The sequence below is a fragment of the Lycium ferocissimum genome, chromosome 2 (assembly GCF_029784015.1).
Source record: "Lycium ferocissimum isolate CSIRO_LF1 chromosome 2, AGI_CSIRO_Lferr_CH_V1, whole genome shotgun sequence".
Classification (NCBI taxonomy): domain Eukaryota; kingdom Viridiplantae; phylum Streptophyta; class Magnoliopsida; order Solanales; family Solanaceae; genus Lycium; species Lycium ferocissimum.
Window position 1 is genome coordinate 66525087 of NC_081343.1, and position 20682 is coordinate 66545768.

General features: G+C 35.9%; 3 protein-coding genes across 4 annotated transcripts; 2 read left to right on the forward strand and 1 right to left on the reverse strand.

The window, feature by feature from the left end:
• The first annotated feature begins 128 nt into the window (after nucleotides 1-128).
• Nucleotides 129-3281, forward strand: LOC132046929 (B3 domain-containing protein REM16-like). The gene is made up of 4 exons (XM_059437771.1): nucleotides 129-605; nucleotides 726-1278; nucleotides 1385-1530; nucleotides 2807-3281. The coding sequence occupies exons 1-4, from the start codon at nucleotides 495-497 to the stop codon at nucleotides 3101-3103; spliced, it is 1107 nt and encodes a 368-aa protein (XP_059293754.1). The 5' UTR covers nucleotides 129-494; the 3' UTR covers nucleotides 3104-3281.
• An 858-nt stretch (nucleotides 3282-4139) lies between these two features.
• LOC132046930 (uncharacterized) lies at nucleotides 4140-10533 on the forward strand. Of its 2 annotated transcripts, none has more exons than XM_059437774.1 (11): nucleotides 4140-4645; nucleotides 5368-5546; nucleotides 5696-5918; nucleotides 6000-6141; nucleotides 6220-6420; nucleotides 6524-6655; nucleotides 7402-7534; nucleotides 8359-8755; nucleotides 8937-9153; nucleotides 9352-9542; nucleotides 10199-10533. In XM_059437774.1, exons 1-11 carry the CDS (start codon nucleotides 4272-4274, stop codon nucleotides 10374-10376), a joined length of 2367 nt encoding a protein of 788 aa, XP_059293757.1. In that variant the 5' UTR covers nucleotides 4140-4271; the 3' UTR covers nucleotides 10377-10533. The 2 variants fall into 2 exon arrangements, with proteins under 2 accessions (XP_059293757.1, XP_059293756.1); XM_059437773.1 differs by having other exon boundaries at nucleotides 4142-4645; nucleotides 7402-7530; nucleotides 8346-8755.
• Nucleotides 10534-12723: 2190 nt separating this feature from the next.
• LOC132046931 (uncharacterized) lies at nucleotides 12724-17025 on the reverse strand. Its single transcript, XM_059437775.1, has one exon. The coding sequence runs from the start codon at nucleotides 15878-15880 to the stop codon at nucleotides 13106-13108; it is 2775 nt and encodes a 924-aa protein (XP_059293758.1). The 5' UTR covers nucleotides 15881-17025; the 3' UTR covers nucleotides 12724-13105.
• Between the last annotated feature and the right edge of the window lie 3657 nt (nucleotides 17026-20682).

Here is a 20682-nt window from a genome sequence, read left to right on the forward strand (position 1 = left end):
AACTGTGACTTGCTCATTTGGTAAGATTGTATAAGAATATTTTGATAGTTTTCACAACTTGTGGATTTTTATGTCTATAAGAAAAAAATACAATTTAAGAAATCCAAATTGTATGTCCAAACATAATTTCAAATCATGTCCAAACGGCTCCTAAATGTCTGTGATCATGACACAAGGGGTCAAGTTTTCCACATTTCCTCAACTGAGCTCTGCAGAAAGTTGTAAAGATATTCGAACTAAAACTATAAACAGTAAAGCTTATTTGCATGAAGATAAAAATGTGTTCAACACGTCAAAAGATTTTACCAACAAAGACCCCCCCAAAGTTGTGGTCCAAACAATAATCAGTCTTAGCTGAGTAAATCAAGAAGGTCTCTTCACGATAGAACCAATATTTATTAAACTTCCTTCTACGAGTTTTCACCCGGTTTTTTCTTCCTTCACTAGACTAAGTTTTTCCTCTGTTATAGTTTCTGTAGCTCTAGTTAAAGAAAATGGCTACAATTTGTGAGAGGTGCAAAGTGGTTGAGAAACAAAAGTATTGGGAAGATTTCGACAAACATCAGTTCTTCAAAGTGATGATGAATGATTTCAGGCGTAGGTTGGTGAGTAAACCTCTTCCATGCTTTCTTTCTTTGTACACTTTTTTTATGAACATAAAAATACAGAGCTCTCTCTTCAGATTTATGTCCTTTTTAGCTGACTAATTTGAGTTTTAACTGCAGCGCATTCCAGTCAAGTTTGTGAAAAATTTAAAAGACAGTCACAAACTGTTGGGCCATAAGATTCTAACAGGTCCAAGTGGAAATTCATGGGTAGTTGAGGTTAAGAGAAGAGATGAGGATGATTTTGTTTTTTGCAATGATGGCTGGGAGACATTTGTTAAAGACCATTGCTTGGAAGATACAGATCTGTTGGTGTTCAAGATGAATAATTTTACATCTTTTGATGTAATGATCTTTGACTCAACTGCGTGTGAGAAAGAGGACACTTTCTTTGTTAAAAAACATAGGAACTCCTGCAAACATCCGGACGAAGTAACGGATGAACATTCAAATGAGGAATATGGTTATGGAGATGATGATACAGTTGAGGAGGATTACATACGAGAGCCGATAAGGCGCAAAGGAAGCGAATCTTCACGTGGAAAACAGAATCAGTTCCATTCAGCTCAGCCTAGCAAAGGGAAGAAGATGAAGCAAATCCCAGTAGCCAAGCAGGACAATAGGACAAGGAAGTGTACACCTTCGTTATCGCGCAAGATGAATGTTGAACCTGGTTAAGTCTTGTTTAAATTGCATTTTTAATCTTTGAAATTTATCTATTCTTTGCCCTTTTTTCCCCTTACATTGTTGGATTTGATTTGGAGAAATTGTTATTTCAGAGGAAAAAGTGCCTGTTTTATCAAACAGACGCCAAGTTCCAGAGAAAGAGAAGATTAGAGTTCATCAACTGGCCTCAAGGCACACATCTTCTGTTCCTTCTGTTCTGATGACAATGCAGCCTACCCATGTCAACATGGGCCAACTGGTACTTTTTTTTTTTTTTTTCCATAAGATTCTACCATCTTGTCTATTAAAGTGAAACTAGTTACGGATTGTGGTATCATTGTATAAAAGTTAAATCCTTTGTTTATAACTGATATAGTTCATTTGGTAGAAGTTTAAATATTGCTATAACATGGTGGAAGGCTTTAGTCTAGCAAGTTGTCTCAATAACTAAATAAAGCTCTTCTTCAATAGGCAATATCTTTATAACTGATAGTTGTTTCCAATAAGTAAGGCTGGAAAAAGCACATGAATTGCTAGATTGCAAAATTGCCGCTACTATTGGAGGAACAAAACGATTTTAAGCTCTATATTTCGAACTGAAATGATTTACCCACTTATGAATTTGCTACAAGTTGCAGGAAAAAAACTTAAAGCATTATATGTCAAGCTAAAATAAAATTGTGGCATGCCCATGAAAGGGGTCTCACAACTTTTTGTGATTGTGGCTGTCGAGTTCATGTTTCTCTGTATGTAGATAGATCTGCCCATGCACACCACAGCTAATCCATGTGGAGGGAGGGCGGTGTTTGTTAAAATGTTTCTTTTTTTCCTCTTAGTTAAAATGTTTCTAACCCTTTCAAAATCCAAACTGAATTTTCTTAGTAGTCTTAATAGTATTTAAGTCCTAAAGTTTCCTTCAAACTAAAAGCAGTCAATCTTAAGTACATCAAACATCTGAGATCCTGAATTAGAGAACCGTGCTCATCTCTTAGCAAATGGACACATGGTATAATGTTCTAAGTATATTTTTTATGATTAGAGCTGCCTTTTTTAGTTTTCCAGTTAATTGTCTGTCTAAAATTGGATCCGTCATTGAGATTCTGCTAATGTTTAACTTTGGTTGTCTTATAAAGTTGATGACGAAGTTCTTCCAATTCCATGGTTTCTTCAATGACGACTGAAATAGCCCATTGAAGGACGCGGTTCAACTTTATAGTTTCCTCCTTTCGATTGATATTTTATTATTAGCTCTGAAGTCTTTGCATTGAAGTTGCATGGACTTGTTCCACCCAGTGACACAGATGTCAAAATGATACTATGTAATGTGTATGTCGCGACTCTTGATTTAGCCAAACTGATAAATACTATGTAATGTGTATGACTTGACTGTTGATTTAACTCTACATATTCACGTTATTAGTACCATATACTAGCAGCAACTCACCATCAGTCTAGCCAAATCCTTTGTTGATAGTAGTGTGTGTCCTTTAAGCTGTTTTGGCTAATATTGTTTATTGAATGTATGTCAACACCAGAAGCTCCCCAAAGCATGGCAGCAGAAGTATATGAGGCAGAAATCTGAGGCAATCACTCTGAGAATCCCTTTGAGTGGAAGAAGGTGGGAGGCCACGATCAGTTGCAGAAAGGAAGGACTGGTGATTCAGTCAGGCTGGGAAGATTTTGTGAGGGATAATGAACTGGACGAGATTGATACTTGCGTGTTTGAGCTTGCTCAAGGAGGAAAACACAACTTAAAGCCAGTTGTTTTAGATGTTTACATATATCGTGTTAAGAATGAGATCATGCTACCATACTCCAACAGCACATCTTGAAATCTGGATTTGCTAATTTGTTACTACTACTACTATGTTTATTTACTTTGAGAAGTTTGATTTGCTATTGAGATTTATGTTTTGTTATGTGCTTCAATCATGGACAAACTAGAAGTACCTAATTGTTGTGTTGTCTTGTTTCGTGAATGTTAATATCTAAGTTCTCAATTCAGTATTATTCTATTGTATTTATCTTTTGTGCTTTTTCAAGTCCTTATTACTTTAGGAGTGAAAACTATCTTAATTAAATAAATTTGGTAAAACTAAGTTGTCAAGTTAACATTTGTCCATGAATAGTAAGAGTATCTGTAAATATATAACTTACAACTGAAATATTGAGTAGTAGTTGTTTGAAAGTGTATTTCTAGTGGAATACTATATATTCTCACAAATTATTAGTATTGTCAAACTCTTTTTTTTTTTTTTCAAGTTTTTTCAATTGAAGATCACATCTAAACACAACTAAATTTTCACATTTTTTTTTTCAACTTTGACTTCATAGACTTTTAATGACTTCAGCTCAGATATCGTCCAGAATCCAAATGCCAGGAAGTTTTGAGTGAAATATTATTTGAATTTAAAAGTAAATGAGTTTCAGAAGTCGTATTAATTATAATGTTTTAATTATATTTGTGGCTGAAATGTCCAAAAATTACTAAAATATCTTTGACGATTAGGAGGAGGCAATTAATACTGTCACTGTGAAATTCATTTTCTTAAATGTTAATGAATTTGTTTTCCTAGAAGAAATATTTTTCAAATTTTTTGACTAAAAAAAAAAAACTTTGCAAGCATCACTAGTTACTTGAAGGGAATTCAAAAGAAGAAGTTGCAAACAGCTTCTCAAAATCACCCGACAGCTATTGAGGAAATGGTCGAACGGATAGGTGAAGAGGAAGGAAGAAATGAGATAAAAATCTGTAATTTAATTGGTTAAATCTTAAGTGCTTTAATTTAATTTAAAATCAAAGAAAGCAATAAGTTGAGTTATACTGGACTTATGACTTTTGTTAAAGACATTTGACTTGACAGTACTTTTGTAAGTAATCACTTCAAACACAACACACAAATAAACTAGAAAGTACTTCCGAACTGATTTGACCATATTTTAAGCCAAATCCAAACGCTTTCACAGTGCTTAAACCCTGAACCCAGTTTCTCCGTCACCATGCGCCACTTCCTTCGCTCTCTCCACCACCACAACCACCGCCGTATAACTCCACATATCCATTTCATTTTCAGTGCAAACTACAAACCACAGAAGCCTCAACCACCACCAGCCCCACCTTCTCCTCCAAAACCTCCTAAAAAGCCTGTGAGTTTCACTCATCAGGGCGAGTCATGGGAAGACTGTTACAACTGGATGTCACAGCTTAATGACAAAGTAGCCATGCGACATATGGATGTGTACATGGAACAAGAGGAGAAATACACTGAAGCCGTTATGTCTGATACAGAACGCCTCCAGTCCAAACTTCAGTCAGAAATGGGGTCTCGCTTGTCAAATGACCTCTCTACCCCTCCCCTTTGTTGGGGTCCTTGGTACATATTCTTCCCCTTCATTTTCTTGTTAGAATCGAGCAGAATTCATATACCCCTTCGTTTCAATTTGTTTGTCTGGCTTTTGACTTGGCACAAGTTTAAGAAAATAAAAGACTTTTGAAGCTTGTTATGTATAATGTTCCAAAATACCCTTTAGTCTTTGTGGTCTTAAACATGACACGTGAAAAGTTGAAATTAAAAAGTTGCCGAAAAGGGCCAAATATACCGAAATGGTGTAGCAGTGGTGGAGGGGGAGGTGCTAATGGTGAAAGTCTCAATGATGATATGGAAGGAAGGGGGCGAGGGGGAGAGGGGTGGGTTGCTGTGGGGGTAAAATTGGGTTTGGTTAGTGAGGTGGCATGCCACATGGTATTTACTTCATTAAAATATTAATGTCATGTGGGATTGGGCTCCACCTTGATCAACTTCAACGGTGGAGGGTATATTTGAGTCAATAGTATAACGTTGGGGGTATATTTGGACCCAAAGTATAATGAGGGGTATATTTGGCCCTTTTTTGATAGTACAGGGGTATATTTGAGCCTCTTTTTTTTTTTAAAAACAGATTAAAAAGGAAAGTAAGACAAACAAAGTGAATAGTTGTTATTGTTATGTAATTGAAATATTTATCCCCTTAACTTTTCTTGCTGTATTATTGTTGTTTGGATTCTGAAATGTAATATTTGTGTTTACTCTATGGAGGTGAATATTGGTCGCCGCAGGTTGTACTATAGGCGAGTGGAAGAAGGGAAGCAGTATCCAGTGCTATGTAGAAGGTTAGCACGGGCAAATGAAGATTTCATTTCCAATAAATCTCCTTCAGCAGGTTTCGATTTTACTTCGGGGAAGAGAATTGAGCAGAAGCTTCTTGACTACAATGAAGAAGCTGAAAGATTTGGAGGTTTTGCTTTTTTTACGACTTTGTTTTTATGTTGATTTTCCAAATGGAGTAGAATGTTTGTTGAGGATTTATATAGCTACTTACCTAGAAGGATTTTATGGTTCGTTTTACTCATGGTGTATAACCCTTTTTCCTTTGTTAAATTAAAGGTTATGCATATGAAGAATTATCAGAAGTGTCCCCTGATCATCGATATCTAGCATACACAATGTATGATAAGGATAACGATCACTTTAAATTGTCTGTGCGAGACTTAAATTTCAGTTCACTATGTAGTAAGCCCCAAGCAGATTGGGTTTCAAACATAGCTTGGGGGAAAGACGGACAAGCATTGCTTTATGTTGTCACTGATCACTGTAAGAGGCCTTATAGGTTGGTAATTTACTTATTTGGTTAAAAGACTGTTTATTACGTACGGCCGATATCTCAGTTGTTTCCAATTGTTTTTTTCAGGATCTACTGTAGTATGATTGGGTCTGAACAAGACGATGTGTTGCTTTTAGAAGAGCCTAGCGAGAATGGCTATGTAAGCATACGACATACTAAGGATTTCCAGTTTGTGACAGTACATATATTCTCAACTACATCATCAAAGGTGATACTTTATCAGCATTATCTAATTTCTTTTATCACTTGCTATTAGACAAATTTTATGTTAATGACTAGTTTTTAGATCTTTCTGATAGATGCTGCTGATCCTTTGTCTGGCATGATACCTGTGTGGGAATGTGAGGCTCAAGCCCACTGTGTTGTTGAGCATCACCAAGGGTATCTTTATCTCTTTACAGATGCTGCTAAAGAAGGACAATCAGTTGATCACCATTATCTTTTACGCAGTCCAGTTAACTGCTCACGGAATGGAAGGAAGTGGGAGGTGAGATCTACCCTTCTGCTCGTCAAATAACCTTTCATCTGAAAAGCATAATATTCATTCATGATTGGACTTTTGGCTCATAGCTTTCTCATTAAGAATGCAGAATATATTCAGTGATGACTCAGAGTTCATAATTGAAGACGTTGATTTCAGTGACAAGCACTTGGTGCTCATTGTGCGGGATGGCCGAAATATTAGACTTTGTGCCATTTCTCTGCCTCTGCCAAGTGTCAAGGTAATAACTTATTTTGGTCCTGGTTTGTACTTCTGATAACTCCTCCCGTTTCTTCCAATCTGAAGTCATTTACTTTGCTTGTTTAAGATTTCATCCGCTCTATATATTTTAGTGTAGATTAATCTTATTGTAGCTTATGGTTGCTGCAGAAATCTTAAACAAGCAAAACCTGGATGATCAACCCCCCACCCCCCTTATCCTAATAAAGAAGTAAACAGCCCCTTATTGATTCTTTTGTCCGTGCAAGTGCAATTGGTTTCTTTCCTTTTTCTTGTTTCCTGGACTCCCAACAGTTGCTTATAGGCTCTCACTAACTAACTTTATACACCAGGTTCTAGAAAGTTCTCCTTTGAGAAAATTTTGCTATTTATAAGTGCAACGTTTGTTATGTTACCTTTATCAAAAAAAAAAAAAAAGAAGTACAACGTTTGTTTTGAGATATTTATTTTCCCTCTAGTGGCTCTGAGCCAAAATTAATGAACAAGCGTTGAGGCATGTGCAAAGCTATAAGAGCACACCCAATCTACTGCGTCATGAAATAAGTTCGAGACACGTTTTACATTGTAGCTTCTTACTCTAAGATTTGCGACCTGATGTGCATTTATTGCTTGAAATGGATATTTTGCCTGTTTTTCTCTTTTTCCTTCTTACTTATTGTCTTTGAGCAGCAGTGTGTGTTTCTCTTGAATTACTTACCACTGTTATGCTCCTCCTTCCTGTTATCTTCTACAATTTTTGCTGGACAGGAAGAAATTAAGCTCAAAGAGATCAGTCCACAGTTTTTGCCTCTTCCAAAGAATGTCTCTCAAATTATGCCTGGAACAAATTATGACTACTACTCCTCAACAATGCGATTCACAATATCATCCCCTTTGGTAGGTACTTGTCACCTTTTATTAACTTATGCCATATATTTTGCTGTAGAATAGTCTTGTATAAACCAAAGAAAATAACTTCGATGTACTCTCTTATGATGCATCTCACTCACTCTCTTTTTACAGAATGAGATCTTATAGTTTTAGCTGAAACCTCATGGTCTTTCTATGACATATCTCAAAATTTAGTGCGGTGGTTTAAAGATTTTGCCTCCCGTACCACTGACAAGTGTACCGATCGCAAGTAAATTGAATGCTTGCATAGATAATCATAACTTCCATTCTCAAATTTCTACTGTTTTTATCTTCACAGAGGACTAATCCATGTTCTCTGAATACGCATGTTATTATGCATGGCTAGCACAGTGATTAAATCTGTGAGCTGTGCGTCAACAGGCTATAGACTCATATTTTTTACAGGTTTATTAAGTTCTTAGTTTTTAGCATGATCTATGATAGGGATAAAGGTGGCTTTTTGGGTTTAAGTTATGACAACTAAGTGAAGATTGTCTCCCGGGTGGTGATCTGTTTGTCTAAGAAATGAAAACTTGTAAATTTACGATACTAAGTTGCACATGAAATAGCCTAGGAAAACTTTGATCGTCTTATTACCCTACGTCAATGGAGTATCCTATTTGAATTCTAAGGAGAGTTTGATATAATGCTATTACATCCCTTCAACTCTATGTTTGACTAGTCATAGTTTCTGTTGAGTCTGTTCGATTTCATTGATCAAATCTTTTTGGTGTTAGAAGTATCAAGGTCACCTTGCACTCCAAATAGCAAACTTTGACTAAAATTCACACTGTTTATAGATGCCTGATGCAGTTGTCGATTATGATTTATCAAGTGGAAAATGGAATATAGTTCAGCAGCAAAACTTGCTTCATGAAAGAACAAAAGTGTTGTATGGATCATCATCCTCAGCTAGTTTTATTCAGAGTCCAAGGAATTTAGGCTCTAATAACGAAGTCAATCCGGAAAATCATTCTGCATGGAATGATCTTTCTGAATTCTATGCCTGTGAGGTTCACGATGTGACTTCTTATGATGGGATTATTGTTCCTCTGACTGTTGTCTATTCGCCAAAGAGGAAGAAGCCAGCTGAGAATCCTGGATTACTTCATGTACATGGAGCTTATGGAGAGATACTAGACAAACGATGGCGCAGTGAGTTAAAAAGCCTTCTCGATCGTGGCTGGGTCATTGCATATGCTGATGTCAGGTGCTTTCTTTCTGCGTCCAATTTAGTAATGTAGCTCTAAAATTACTTTTTTTTTTCTATAATAATGCTAGCCTATATCTTACAGTTACAGATGTCCTATTCCTATGAAGTTAAGACAGGTTATATTGTTATGTAAGTGACTAAGTGCTTGACATGACCTTTTTATCGTGTTCATTCTCAGAGGTGGAGGTGGTGGGGGGAAACGGTGGCACCATGATGGCAGGCGCACAAAGAAGATCAATTCCATCTATGATTACATATCCTGTGCTAAATTCCTAGTTGAGAGGGAAATTGTGCAAGACAACAAGCTCGCTGGGTGGGGTTATAGTGCTGGGGGGCTATTGGTGGCTTCTGCTATAAATTCTTGTCCAGGTCTATTGCGGACGGCAGTTTTGGAGGTCTGCCAAACACTCTGAATGCACTATTTTGCATTTATGCATCCTTAAATTCATTATTTTCGTTAATCTTTCTAATGTCCCCACCCCCACCCCAACAAGGAGAGGAAAAGGGTGGGGAAATTATGTTACTAAATCCTCCTCTTTTATTTTATTCTATCTTTTGACGTTATTGAAAAAATTGAGTACCTCTTTTTATAGGTACCATTTTTGGATCCAACAAACACTCTCCTCAATCCAATCTTACCGCTTACACCTGCTGACTACGAAGAGTTTGGGTACCCCGGGGACATTGATGACTTTCAGGCAATACGTAAATATTCACCATATGATAACATTCAAAAAGATATTTTATATCCAGCTATGCTGGTGACGTCTTCATTCAACACGCGGTAAGGTCCAAAGTTTTTCTCAAATCTTTTGCTGACTGATTGACTTCCTCTGGCTTGTTAAATGGTACAGTCCCTTCTTGTCAAGGTGACTAATATGTGGTCATTGTCTAAAGCCATGTCTTTTACACTATTACTTCTAAGTTTGATTTACAACTACCTATATAGGAGTCGCTCCATCTTATAAATGGGACTTTGCTTTTAGTTTACTTTTTACTTGGAGATCTAAAGCCCGTATAGCAGCCTCTTTGCGGTCATCGCTGGAAAATCATTTGCTTACCAGCATGGTTGTTTGTCCCCTTGCTGTTTATTTTCTCGCTGTTCATGTGATTCCTCTGCATCGGTATGATAATTCTTAGGTGGAACAGGTGTCAAACCAACTCCATTATTATCCACCCATATGTAGCATCCCTCATGTGCTACAGTGCTATGATCTATGACTAGGATCGACCAGGTGTAATGAACCTGATCCGCCAAGAATTGTTTCAAGGTGTAAATTAAGTGAAACCGTTATCCTTTTACATGGGTTACCAAGAATTTGTTCCGAGGTCATTAATTAAGTGAAATGTCATCCTTTTGCATAGGTTTCTGCCGATTTAGGAATAATTGCAGCTCATTGTGTTGTAAGTTCCTGCCCATAATCTTGCATGATTTTTCAGGTTTGGAGTGTGGGAAGCTGCAAAATATGTTGCTCGGGTGCGTGAATATTCCGTTTATGATCCTAAACATCCAGTATTGCTTAATTTGACAGCTGATATAGTTGAAGAAAATCGATACTTACAATGCAAGGAGTCAGCGCTGGAGACAGCTTTCCTTATTAAGATGATGGAATCATAGCTACTTTTGCTTTGTATATTAATTTCATGTAAGGATAAAAAAGCTTATACCATAGGATCTTAACTTATTTTTTTTCACTTTTCATATGAAGCCAGATTGTAACACACTTTTAAGCCGGGGATCGGATATTCCGATTAATCTTGTCCTTTACAGCAAAGGTGTTCTCCAGGAGGAATCTCCTTTAGTCTTTAGTTGCCGCATTCTTGTCCAACTTATTAGAGCTGTTGTTGAAACGTGCAGAGATGAATTACCAGACTTCTCAAAAAGTGGTTTGGTGTGGGTCATCCAAGAGCTGGCCAATGAAATTAGCTAAAATTATGGGAGACCAAGATTGAATCCTTTGGAAACAAAGAAGGTATTAAAAAAAAAATGGTTGGTTATTTCCTTTCCATTGTCCAAATATCGGTGGATAGAGTTATTTAGTGCATGTGTCGATGGAAGATAGCAGGTATTCAGTAGAGTTATCGGTTCACGCAAACTGGTGATAACAAGTTAATGATATGGCGTGATTATGTTGTTGAAGAGATTAAGATGAAAATTATGTCCCAAGATGTAATAATCTAGTTGCTTAAGATATGGTGAGTACTGAGTCTCAAAGACATATTGCTGGCGCCACTTGGATTTGTTAGTGTGTCTAAAATTGTCAACGCTTCGTTGTCACCCAACTAACCCCCAAATATGAAAATGTTCTTTTCAACGAGATAGCTACCAAACTGTCAACCAGTTTGTCTGACGTGGCTTTCACTATCGTTGCGTCTTTGTTTTGAGATGATAAACAACCACCCGAATAAGGAAAAAACTAGATAAATGAATACATCGTATTAGGAAGGATGTATATGCACACACATTATTGGTTTTGATTAGATATCCTTTTTTAATACCAAAACAAATCAAATAATTGTTGTATTCTTTTTTGGTTTAACACCAGATCTAATCAAACCAAAGTATATGTTTTTGGTTTGATCTGATTTTTTCTTCTTTGTTTTTCTAAACGCTCCTAGTCAGATTCAAGTTCAAATAAATTATGATTGCCATTTGTTGGTGAACATAAAAATAGTCATAATTTATGAACTCTCCAGACAACTGACAACAACTCTTTTAGTTTAGTCAGAGACTTGTATGTTTGTATATAATAACTATGAGTATGACAATTAAAGAACTAGTTGAAAGGATCTTTAATTTGTCTTAAATAATTACAATTGTTTAGTATTTGAATGAAATGAACCTGTTAAGAACAAAATGACTACTCATAATTCATATAACTGACTTCAACTAGTTTATTTTATCTTATTATTAAAAGACAAGTTCTTTAGTATTGGAATAAAAATGAACCCGAATAGAGCAATATAAATATGAAAATTTCGTTACTTGAGCAGAACAAATTTGAGACGAGACTTTATGATTGATTGACAGATATTGTAGTAAGATAGGAAAAATGGATTGCACATACTGTTGGGCAAGTTTAGTTTTTATCAATGACGATGAAGAGGAGACGTTTCAGTCAATCAAACACAATTATTCCATCAAAGAAAGGTGCATGTTTTTGCGAGGTCCCATTCAATTTTGGGACCTCCTAAGGGAAAACAGAATCTACAAAACCCAAAGATAGATGGACAAAAGATTAGGACAATGATATAAGACCTCACTCACTATTATCTCTGTGGCAAACAAAACTCAATGGGTGGGGGCCCAGCTACAATGATTAGCATTACTGATAATTGAAGGCCCCATTACTTCAAATCATCCACTGCTTTTCTCTTTGGTTTCTTTTGTGGGAGAACAGGGGCATTGAGGTGTAAAGAATGGATACAAGGAGCAGAAGCATAGTAGCATACTTACGTTAGATGCCTATCATATCCATATAAAACACTTCAGGACATTCGAGTCAAACAATGTACACAAAATGATCTTGTCCAAAATAGCAATCATTTTCAACTCTGATGGAAATCTTAAAATTTACATAATTCAATATAATAGTGATTCTTCACTGAAAAGGGGGAAAAAAAAAAACCTTATGTATAACCAGAAGCAAGCAGCCTAATATAATCATGTCTACGGCAGATGTTTTCGAGACGATTATTGAGATAATTCAGAGAGATACCTTATACTAAGTCAAAGTAACAGCATAGGATTTATTCAGAGGAAAATATGACAGCAGAATAAATCAAATGAGTAGCACAACTCTCTCCAATATTAGTCGTCCAAAAGGCATTTAACTCATTAAACAACTTGGAAACTTGGTCAGGTGACCATGAACTTGTAAATCCAAAGGGTGTCAAAATCATTCAATGACCGGGCAGTATGAATATTCTTTTTCCACAAAATTATGCTGATAACAAGAACTTGATGCAGGAAAAGGGAAAAGGCACTCTATAATAGCCTGAGCAAAAGCATGAATGGTCATTATACAAAGCTGAGAAGCAAGAGGGCAAATGGTGGAAGGGGATCATTAAATCCCTGCTGCTTGTAACTGCTTTGGTTCATCATGATTCATTACTACCTGAGAAAATACAAATTTCTAACTCCCAACTCTACAGGAAACTCCAAAAAGGTAAAGAAGAAACATTCAAGCAATTAAAAGACAAGAATAAAAAAATTTCTCCCGCATGCATTGAAGAAACATAGGGCCCAAAAGAATACAACTCAGACCTTTTCATTAATCTAAGATTCCTGCATCTTAGATTAGAAGCAGAAGGAGCAAAAAGCTACTAAATCAGCCTCCTCCAGCTTCATGCCTCGGTGTCTTCTGCAACAGACGGGAGTCCAGCTTCTTTAATAAAGGCAGGGTCAAGAAATTTAGCCACAAAAGCCCACAACTTATAGACATCATCGAAATTAGTGAGGAAGCCAAGTGAAGCAGTGACAACTTCGACTCTGACAAACCCACTTCTACCATCATACTTGCCATTCTCCATTGGTTTGCAAAGGGTAGTGTCATCAAGACTCAGAGACCGTTGCTGCTGTTTTGGGTTATCTAAGATCCGAATGTGACTTAGGATACCAATGCCCAGAGAGATACCATGTGACTCAGCCAGTTTCTGAACTATTTCAGGACTCACAAGACCCCTGTTTCTGTCTCGCACATTGAATGCAACAGCTGCACCCCTCTCATATTTAATTTTCGGACCATAGATGCGAACAAGTCGTGAACTGTCTTCCCCATTTGACCCAGGAAATCTTATCTGAAGCATCGAGGTAACTAACCAATTGATGAGATATCTTAGCCGGAGAGTAGTTTTATTGAGACCCAACATGTTGATGTGATCAAGATGCCGGCATGCTATCTCCGGCTCTCTCCTGTCTGAGTCTTGTCCATCATCATAGTCTCCATCACTAATGTAATCGTCATCATCCAGACTTGTCGTTGCTAACAATTCCCCAGGCTCAAGTGTATGGCTCAGACGAGCTTTACGGTTGTTGTCTTCCATGCTGAAGGATACACGCCTTCCCCTGCTTCCAGGCTGATCAGCATCTTCTATACCGAAAAATCTACCACCTGCATATCTGTTTCCTTCTCTCCTTTCCAATAACCTGAATTCGCCTTCAGTTTCTCTTCTTATAGCACTCTCTTTAATTTCCGGGCATATCTCAGAAGCTGATCCATTACCAAGGGTTTGATGCCGAGAAATTGGAATTGAGTTGTCCAGACCAGAACCCTTGCTGGTCTCTGGTTCTTCCTCGATCTCTCTAAATTCTCTTGAAGCAAACTGGTCTTCTTCAGGAATCTCCTTGAAGTGATCAAATTCTTGAGACACTGACCGAACAGCAGCATCAAATGATAGGACATGGTTGTCTTCATGACGACCTGGATTCAGCTCTCTGTCATACAATGGGCTGCTTGACATCTTTGAAGGCTTGGGAGATAGCCTTTTATTATTCTTCCTGCCAGCAAACCAAAACGGGGGTGCTGGAGAGGCAATCTTTTGTTTGTTAGATTGGCCAGCACCATCAGACCCCAAAGGACTCTGGCCCAAGTCAATCCACAACGAGTTATCAGATGACTCATCTTCGCTGAAGACTGGACTTCTCATTACCTCCCCAATAGAAATGCTTTCAGTCTCTTCAAATATCGTGCTTGCTCCATCCCTATCAGAGCTGTTGTCATGTTCCATCTCCGTGTCAAATACATCCCTAACCTGAGCAGAAGTGAATGCACCAGAAAAGGCTGGCAACTGAGATCCTGGCCGAGTTTCAGCATTAACTTCACTGTTCTCTCCGGCTTCATCATCCTCGGCCAATCCAGGGAAACCATCAATTGAATCACTCAAATACAATGGGAAAATGGGAGTAATTTTCACTATACCAGACCCAGCATGCCCAGACTGATTTTGAAGGCTTCCCATCACAGATTTTTTGATGAGTAGACATCCAAATCCAGTTGGGTCATAACCAAACACCCTGTAGAATGAAGTAATTATAAAGTCCGGTCGAAATAAAGACAACCCTAGAGAATCCATGTCTTTTGGACCCAAAGCACCAGCATCAAGCAACACATGCCAATTATTCTGTTGTGCCAGTGCCATCCACTGGTAAGAATACTTAGCACCAGTAACTCTAGATTGGACTGGAAAAACAAAGAGACCAGTAGCTGAATCTTTCTTTCTCCTCTTTTTGTTCGAAATTTGCTTTCTCAAATCAGTCGAACATAATTTGAGGGTAGGCCATTTGAACCACGCACTGTAAACCTTGGCACCTTTCTCCCTAGCACACTGACCCATCCAGTTAACCGACTGACTCTCGTGATCAAACATAGTCAACAACTTCTTGTTAGTCTGGAAAGGGTATGATTCAGCTAACAACTTAAAAGCTGAGCCCCTACTAACAGTAAAAACAAGACCATATTCATTCTCAGGGATGTTCAAGTAATCCATTATTCGGGCCTTAATATCGTGTTCAACCGTCCCTTTCTCAGCACAACCATACAAAGCATGATTACTCAAATTGGCAGTAATCTCAGACAAGCTAAATGTAGATGACTCCCAATAATGAACACTCTGAAGAAATGAAAACAACCCAAATCCACAATAGTCAAGACATACCTTGGGTGCAGAACCAGTAAGGTGAGAGTACTCATCTGACCTCAACTCATCAATCTTCTCAGAGCTGTTGTACTTAGGATACATGGTTAAGAACTTGGAATAAGCTTCATCAAGCTCAGGTATCGAATCCTCAGATTCGAAAGTTCTCTCAGCAGCAAGAGCAGTGGCTTTAAGGAATTCTTTTTGAGCATGTAGCCTAGCGAGGGACCGGGATCGGCCCAACCCCTCATCTTGGTTCTGTGCTGAAAGGGAATCCACATCTTGGGATTTAACAAGTGACCCATTTTCAGATGCTTCTTCAAGAGCCTCCCTAAGCTTATGCTCTTGCAATTTTTTCAAAACAGATGGGTTTTTCTTGATCTCTTCATTGGTATGGTTAGAGTTAGAACCATTTCTTTTTCTGCTCTTTTTGTCCAAGATCAGTGAAGCACAGTGAGATATTGGCTTCCATAGTGAAAGATGCATTAGAGCTTTTTTCTTTGAGTGTTTTTCCCCCCTTGTTCAAAAAAGAGTGACTGAACAAAGATTCAAGAAAGACAAAGAAATAGTTTTTAGCCCATCTAACACTAAACCCCAGAAAAAGAAAGGCTTAAGTCACAAACCCTAACTTCTGGAAAAGCAAAGGGAATCAAGCTAAAAGCATCCCTTAGAATCAAAACACTTTGCTTTCAAAAATCAAATGGCCTTAACTTAAGGAGGGAAAGTCTCAAAGCATTTGCTTTAACAAAAAACATTCAAACACAAAGACCAGATACTGGTATCCAAAAGAATTGATTAAAAATATACAGTATGGACCAGATGAAAGAAACCCTAATTTTTTTTTTCCCTTTCTAGAAGATTCACTTTCAAAAAATTGAGACAACCCAAATAATCTTTGACTGAAACACTCAATCAATCAATTTTTCAGGTTCTTGATTTGAGAAAGTCAAAGAACAAGAATATAAGAAATTCATGTTGACATTTTAGGGATGGAAGAGAGAAAAGCAGAACACAAGATTAAGAAAACCAAGAAACGAAGTTAAGATCCAAGACTCAAAGATTGGACTTTTGTAAAACCCCACAACGTCCAAATCGAAAGTCAACCAGTTGAATGAAATTGGAAGAAACCCCAAGTCCCAAAAGCAAGCAACAAAGCAGATCCCCAAGAAATGGACACTAAAAAAAAAGAAACCAAAGAGAAGAGATGTAGAAATTATGCCAAAGAAAGATTGAACAAGAAGAATCTACACCTCTAAAAAAAAAAAAAGAACTTCAGCTAGTACTCAATCAAAGACACCTGAAAGTAGAGTAGAGAAAAAAAGAACACTCCCATATTATTATTATTATCTCTCACTAAGCTTATTTTTTTTTCCTTTTTTTTCTTTGGGGGTTAAAGCCAATTAAAAGCAAACAGTCTCAAAATGAAAGGTGCATTAATTGCAGTTCTGAGCCCAAAAGCATACCTCTATTGATTACACCAATGCTCTCTGTTTTCTCTCTCCTTGATTGACTCTACAATATGGCTGTATCTACACATTTGCATGTTGTAATTTACAACTTTCCCCTAACAAAAAAGTGTGCAATGATATTGACTTTCATATACACACAACCCCACATACAGAGATAAGTTGGTGCTTCCCTCCTCTTTTATTTATTATTTTTACTGAATTAATAATTAATTAAGTTAAATGAAATGGGATAATATAAAATGTTTGGTTTTGATGTGGTGGTAACGTAGGGTCCACCCAATAGACATTTGCCTTTTAACGGTGATGGCTGAAGTCAAACAATCAGCTTAGCTTGTAAAAGCTGTTTTCTGTCTACTCCACTGTTTTCACAATCCACCAAATCTTCCTTTTTGAATATTAAGTTAGGCGTAAGAATAAAGAGTTAAAATTTTCTCAACTTACAATTTTAAGTGTAGATATATATTTATTCCATTATGCTACTTAAAATTCCATTAGGGATAGTTTGGTACGAAAGATAAACATAAATAATTTTGGGATAAGAATTTAACAATTTTTTATTCCTATTTTGATTAGTAATCATGGGATAAGTTATCCCAACAGTAAAAATAGTGTTGGGATAACTTATACCTGTCATATGGTGGAATAAGTTACCCCGAGAATAAGTTATCCCGAGATAAGGAAGTTAAAACCCCTTCTTTTTAAAAATTATCCAAAGTATAATACTTTTAGTCAAACATACCAAACAATCAATAAAAAATAACTCGGAATAATTAATCTCAGCATAACTTATCCCAACATAACTTATCCCAGCGTAATTTGTTTTTGAACCAAACGACCTCTAAGTGTATAAGTATTTATCGGTTATCTGGAAAATAAGTTGAGCAATGAGTTGCATTAAATCAAAGCACATATTCATTGCATTCTACTCACTCCCTTTAAGAAACAATAATTGATATTGATATGAGAAACTTACAGAAATGACTATATAATTAGAGATGTTAACAACCCGTAGCTATGTTTTGTGTATTTACATTTCGTAGCTGAGTTTGAGGTGTATTTGAATACAGTTTTTAGTTATATTCGTAGCTAGATTTTAGATATCCCAGCGTGTATTTGAATACACTGCTTAGCCATATACATATGTATATAAATGAAACAAACAATTATAAAATCAAAAATTCAATTCATTTGGCAAACATGCAGTCATAATACAGTCAAAAGATGTATTTAGTCATATACATATGTATATAAATATCGATACAATTGTATTCAGCTTTTGTAGTACGTAACCCAAATACATATATACAACTGTATATAGGTACGAAATTAAAATTGTAGCTACGAAATGTTAACTTAAATAGTACTCCCTCCGTCCCATAATAAGTATCACCTTAGCCAAAAACACGCATATTAAGAAACCAATAATGCTATGTGAAGTTTACCAAATTACCCCTATATAATAAAAATAAATTACTTTTCCTCTTGATTAGAGCATGCACAAGTAGTGAACCTTTTGACATTGGGAATCCAACAATACCAAGTTACTATGTGCTTTTTCAATCATCATTTAGATGTTACTTCAACTTGTCTTTTTGTCCAGGGTAAAATTGAAAAAAACTAATCAATTTATGTCTTGGTTTTCTAAGGTGACACTTATTATGGGACAATTTTTTTTTTGGCTAAAGTAACACTTATTATGGGAGGGAGGGAGTAGTTATTAACAATAAATACCTCTTAGAGTTAGCTATGTCATATAAATATTTTACCACAATACCTAGATTAGTTGATGTTTAGTCTTAGGTCTTGAAAAATGATTTGAGAAATAGGTAATTAATACTAAGGGTCAAACATCAAAACAAATTATATTTTTCTCTTGATATGCTAAAAGTGACAAGTAAAAAGCGAAAATGTATTTTTAATAGTGGACAAGTAAAAGAAAACGGATGGAGTAATTTATTTAGCAATTTAGGGATAATTTTTCTATATTTAAAAATAATTTAATTTTAAATTCACATTTTACTTTTATGAAATAATTCGTAGTCACACAAATGTCCAAAACTCGTTCTAAAGCAAGTTTTAAAATTCTTTTTTATTTCTAAAACTTTGCACAATCAAATAGTGTTATGTAAACTGGGACGAATAGAGTAACTTTTAATTTTACACTATCAATATATCAATGGAATTTATAGTGATAAATATGAGTTTAACTAAACTGGTCATTCTTGTCATGTACAATTAGACAGACATGTGTTGAACTGGTTATTGCGTCCTACATAACACGAATTCAGAATTTGAAATTAGTCGATTTATTGAGTTTTGACTTTTGAGTATCGACTAAATATAAAAAAATAAAATTTGGAATAAATATTTTTGAAAAAAAAAGTAAATTATTAAATTTAATTTTAATTCTATAAATATATATTAACTATTTTTAAAAGCATTGAAGGGGTGGGGGGGTTTAACGGCTCAAGATTGATTCTTGGTAAGAGAAAAAGGAAAAATTCAGGAACTGTGAGTCATTTCTGTTAACGTTTTATTCTTCCCTTTGTATTAAACAAATAATAAAAAGAAAGGTTGGAATTTTCTTTTTGTTCTTCTGGTTTCCATTGAGTAAGTTTTACTTTTCTTTTCGTCTGACCACTAAAGTTGCTTCTTAAGGTTAAAAAGTGGAAATTTGACCATAACTGCAATGCAATGTAAAAAAGGAAAACAAAAATAAAGCGCTCGTGCTATATACTCCGTTAATTTTTCCTGCGACATAATATTGTTTGTTACATCGTAAAATCATTTAGGATAGTTTTTCTTTAAATCGACAGCTTATAGTTATAATCATATGTTTCAATTTTTCGCAGGACATATAGTTTTACAACATCCACAGTTAGAGAGGGAAAAAAATGCATCTGTAAGACGTGACAGCTTCAAAGCACAATGATAAGAACGAATAAAACAGGAGACTGAAATTATGTACATTTTTAACAAGAAAAAAACAAAATGATATCGTACAAAATCAGTATAAATATTTGGGGAGCACCAAGTGGAGTGCTGGATTGTTCCACCTTTTTGTTTAGTTTATATATATCTAATCCAATTTTTTAAAGAAAACTATAAATCTAATTGAATCGAATCGAATCAGCATTTTGGTCAACCCTTCAAGCATCCTAGTTTTGGTTTTTTCAACTCAGAAAATTGTTGTTCCTGATGCAAATACAGACAGTTTAGATGCTGATATAATTCATTTTTATGTGTTGGTGTTGGTTTGTGCATCTTCCAATGCTTGTCTTTTATGGTTGAAGAACCAATAAGCAACAATTGACAGATTTATGTTTGTGCTAGTAAAAATAGCAGATATCTAATAAAATATTGTTACCGTATACAAATTGATCCAAATATTACTGTTACTGAAAAAGGAATCAGATATATATTAGCAGCGCCATTCAACGTTAGACTGATAAAAGCAAAAGATAAGGTGTTTGTTTGTTTTTACCATTATGAAATCAAATCATAATTTTGGTTCTTTCGGTTCAAATGTTGTCTCACCACCTTTCACTTTAATAAAAAGACTTTGACAAGTATGGTATCTCAAGGGACAATCTTTAGTTTACTGAAAGTAATAATTCATTAGTTTCAATATTACGTCCTCCATCCCATAATAAGTGTCACTTTAGCCAAAAACACGCATATTAAGAAATCAATGATGAAGTGTAAAGTTTACCAAATTACCCTTATGTAAAAAAATTACTTTTTCTACTCTTGATGATTAGAGCATGCACAAGTAGTCCATCTTTTGACATTAGAATCCAACCATCATCATTTAGAGTA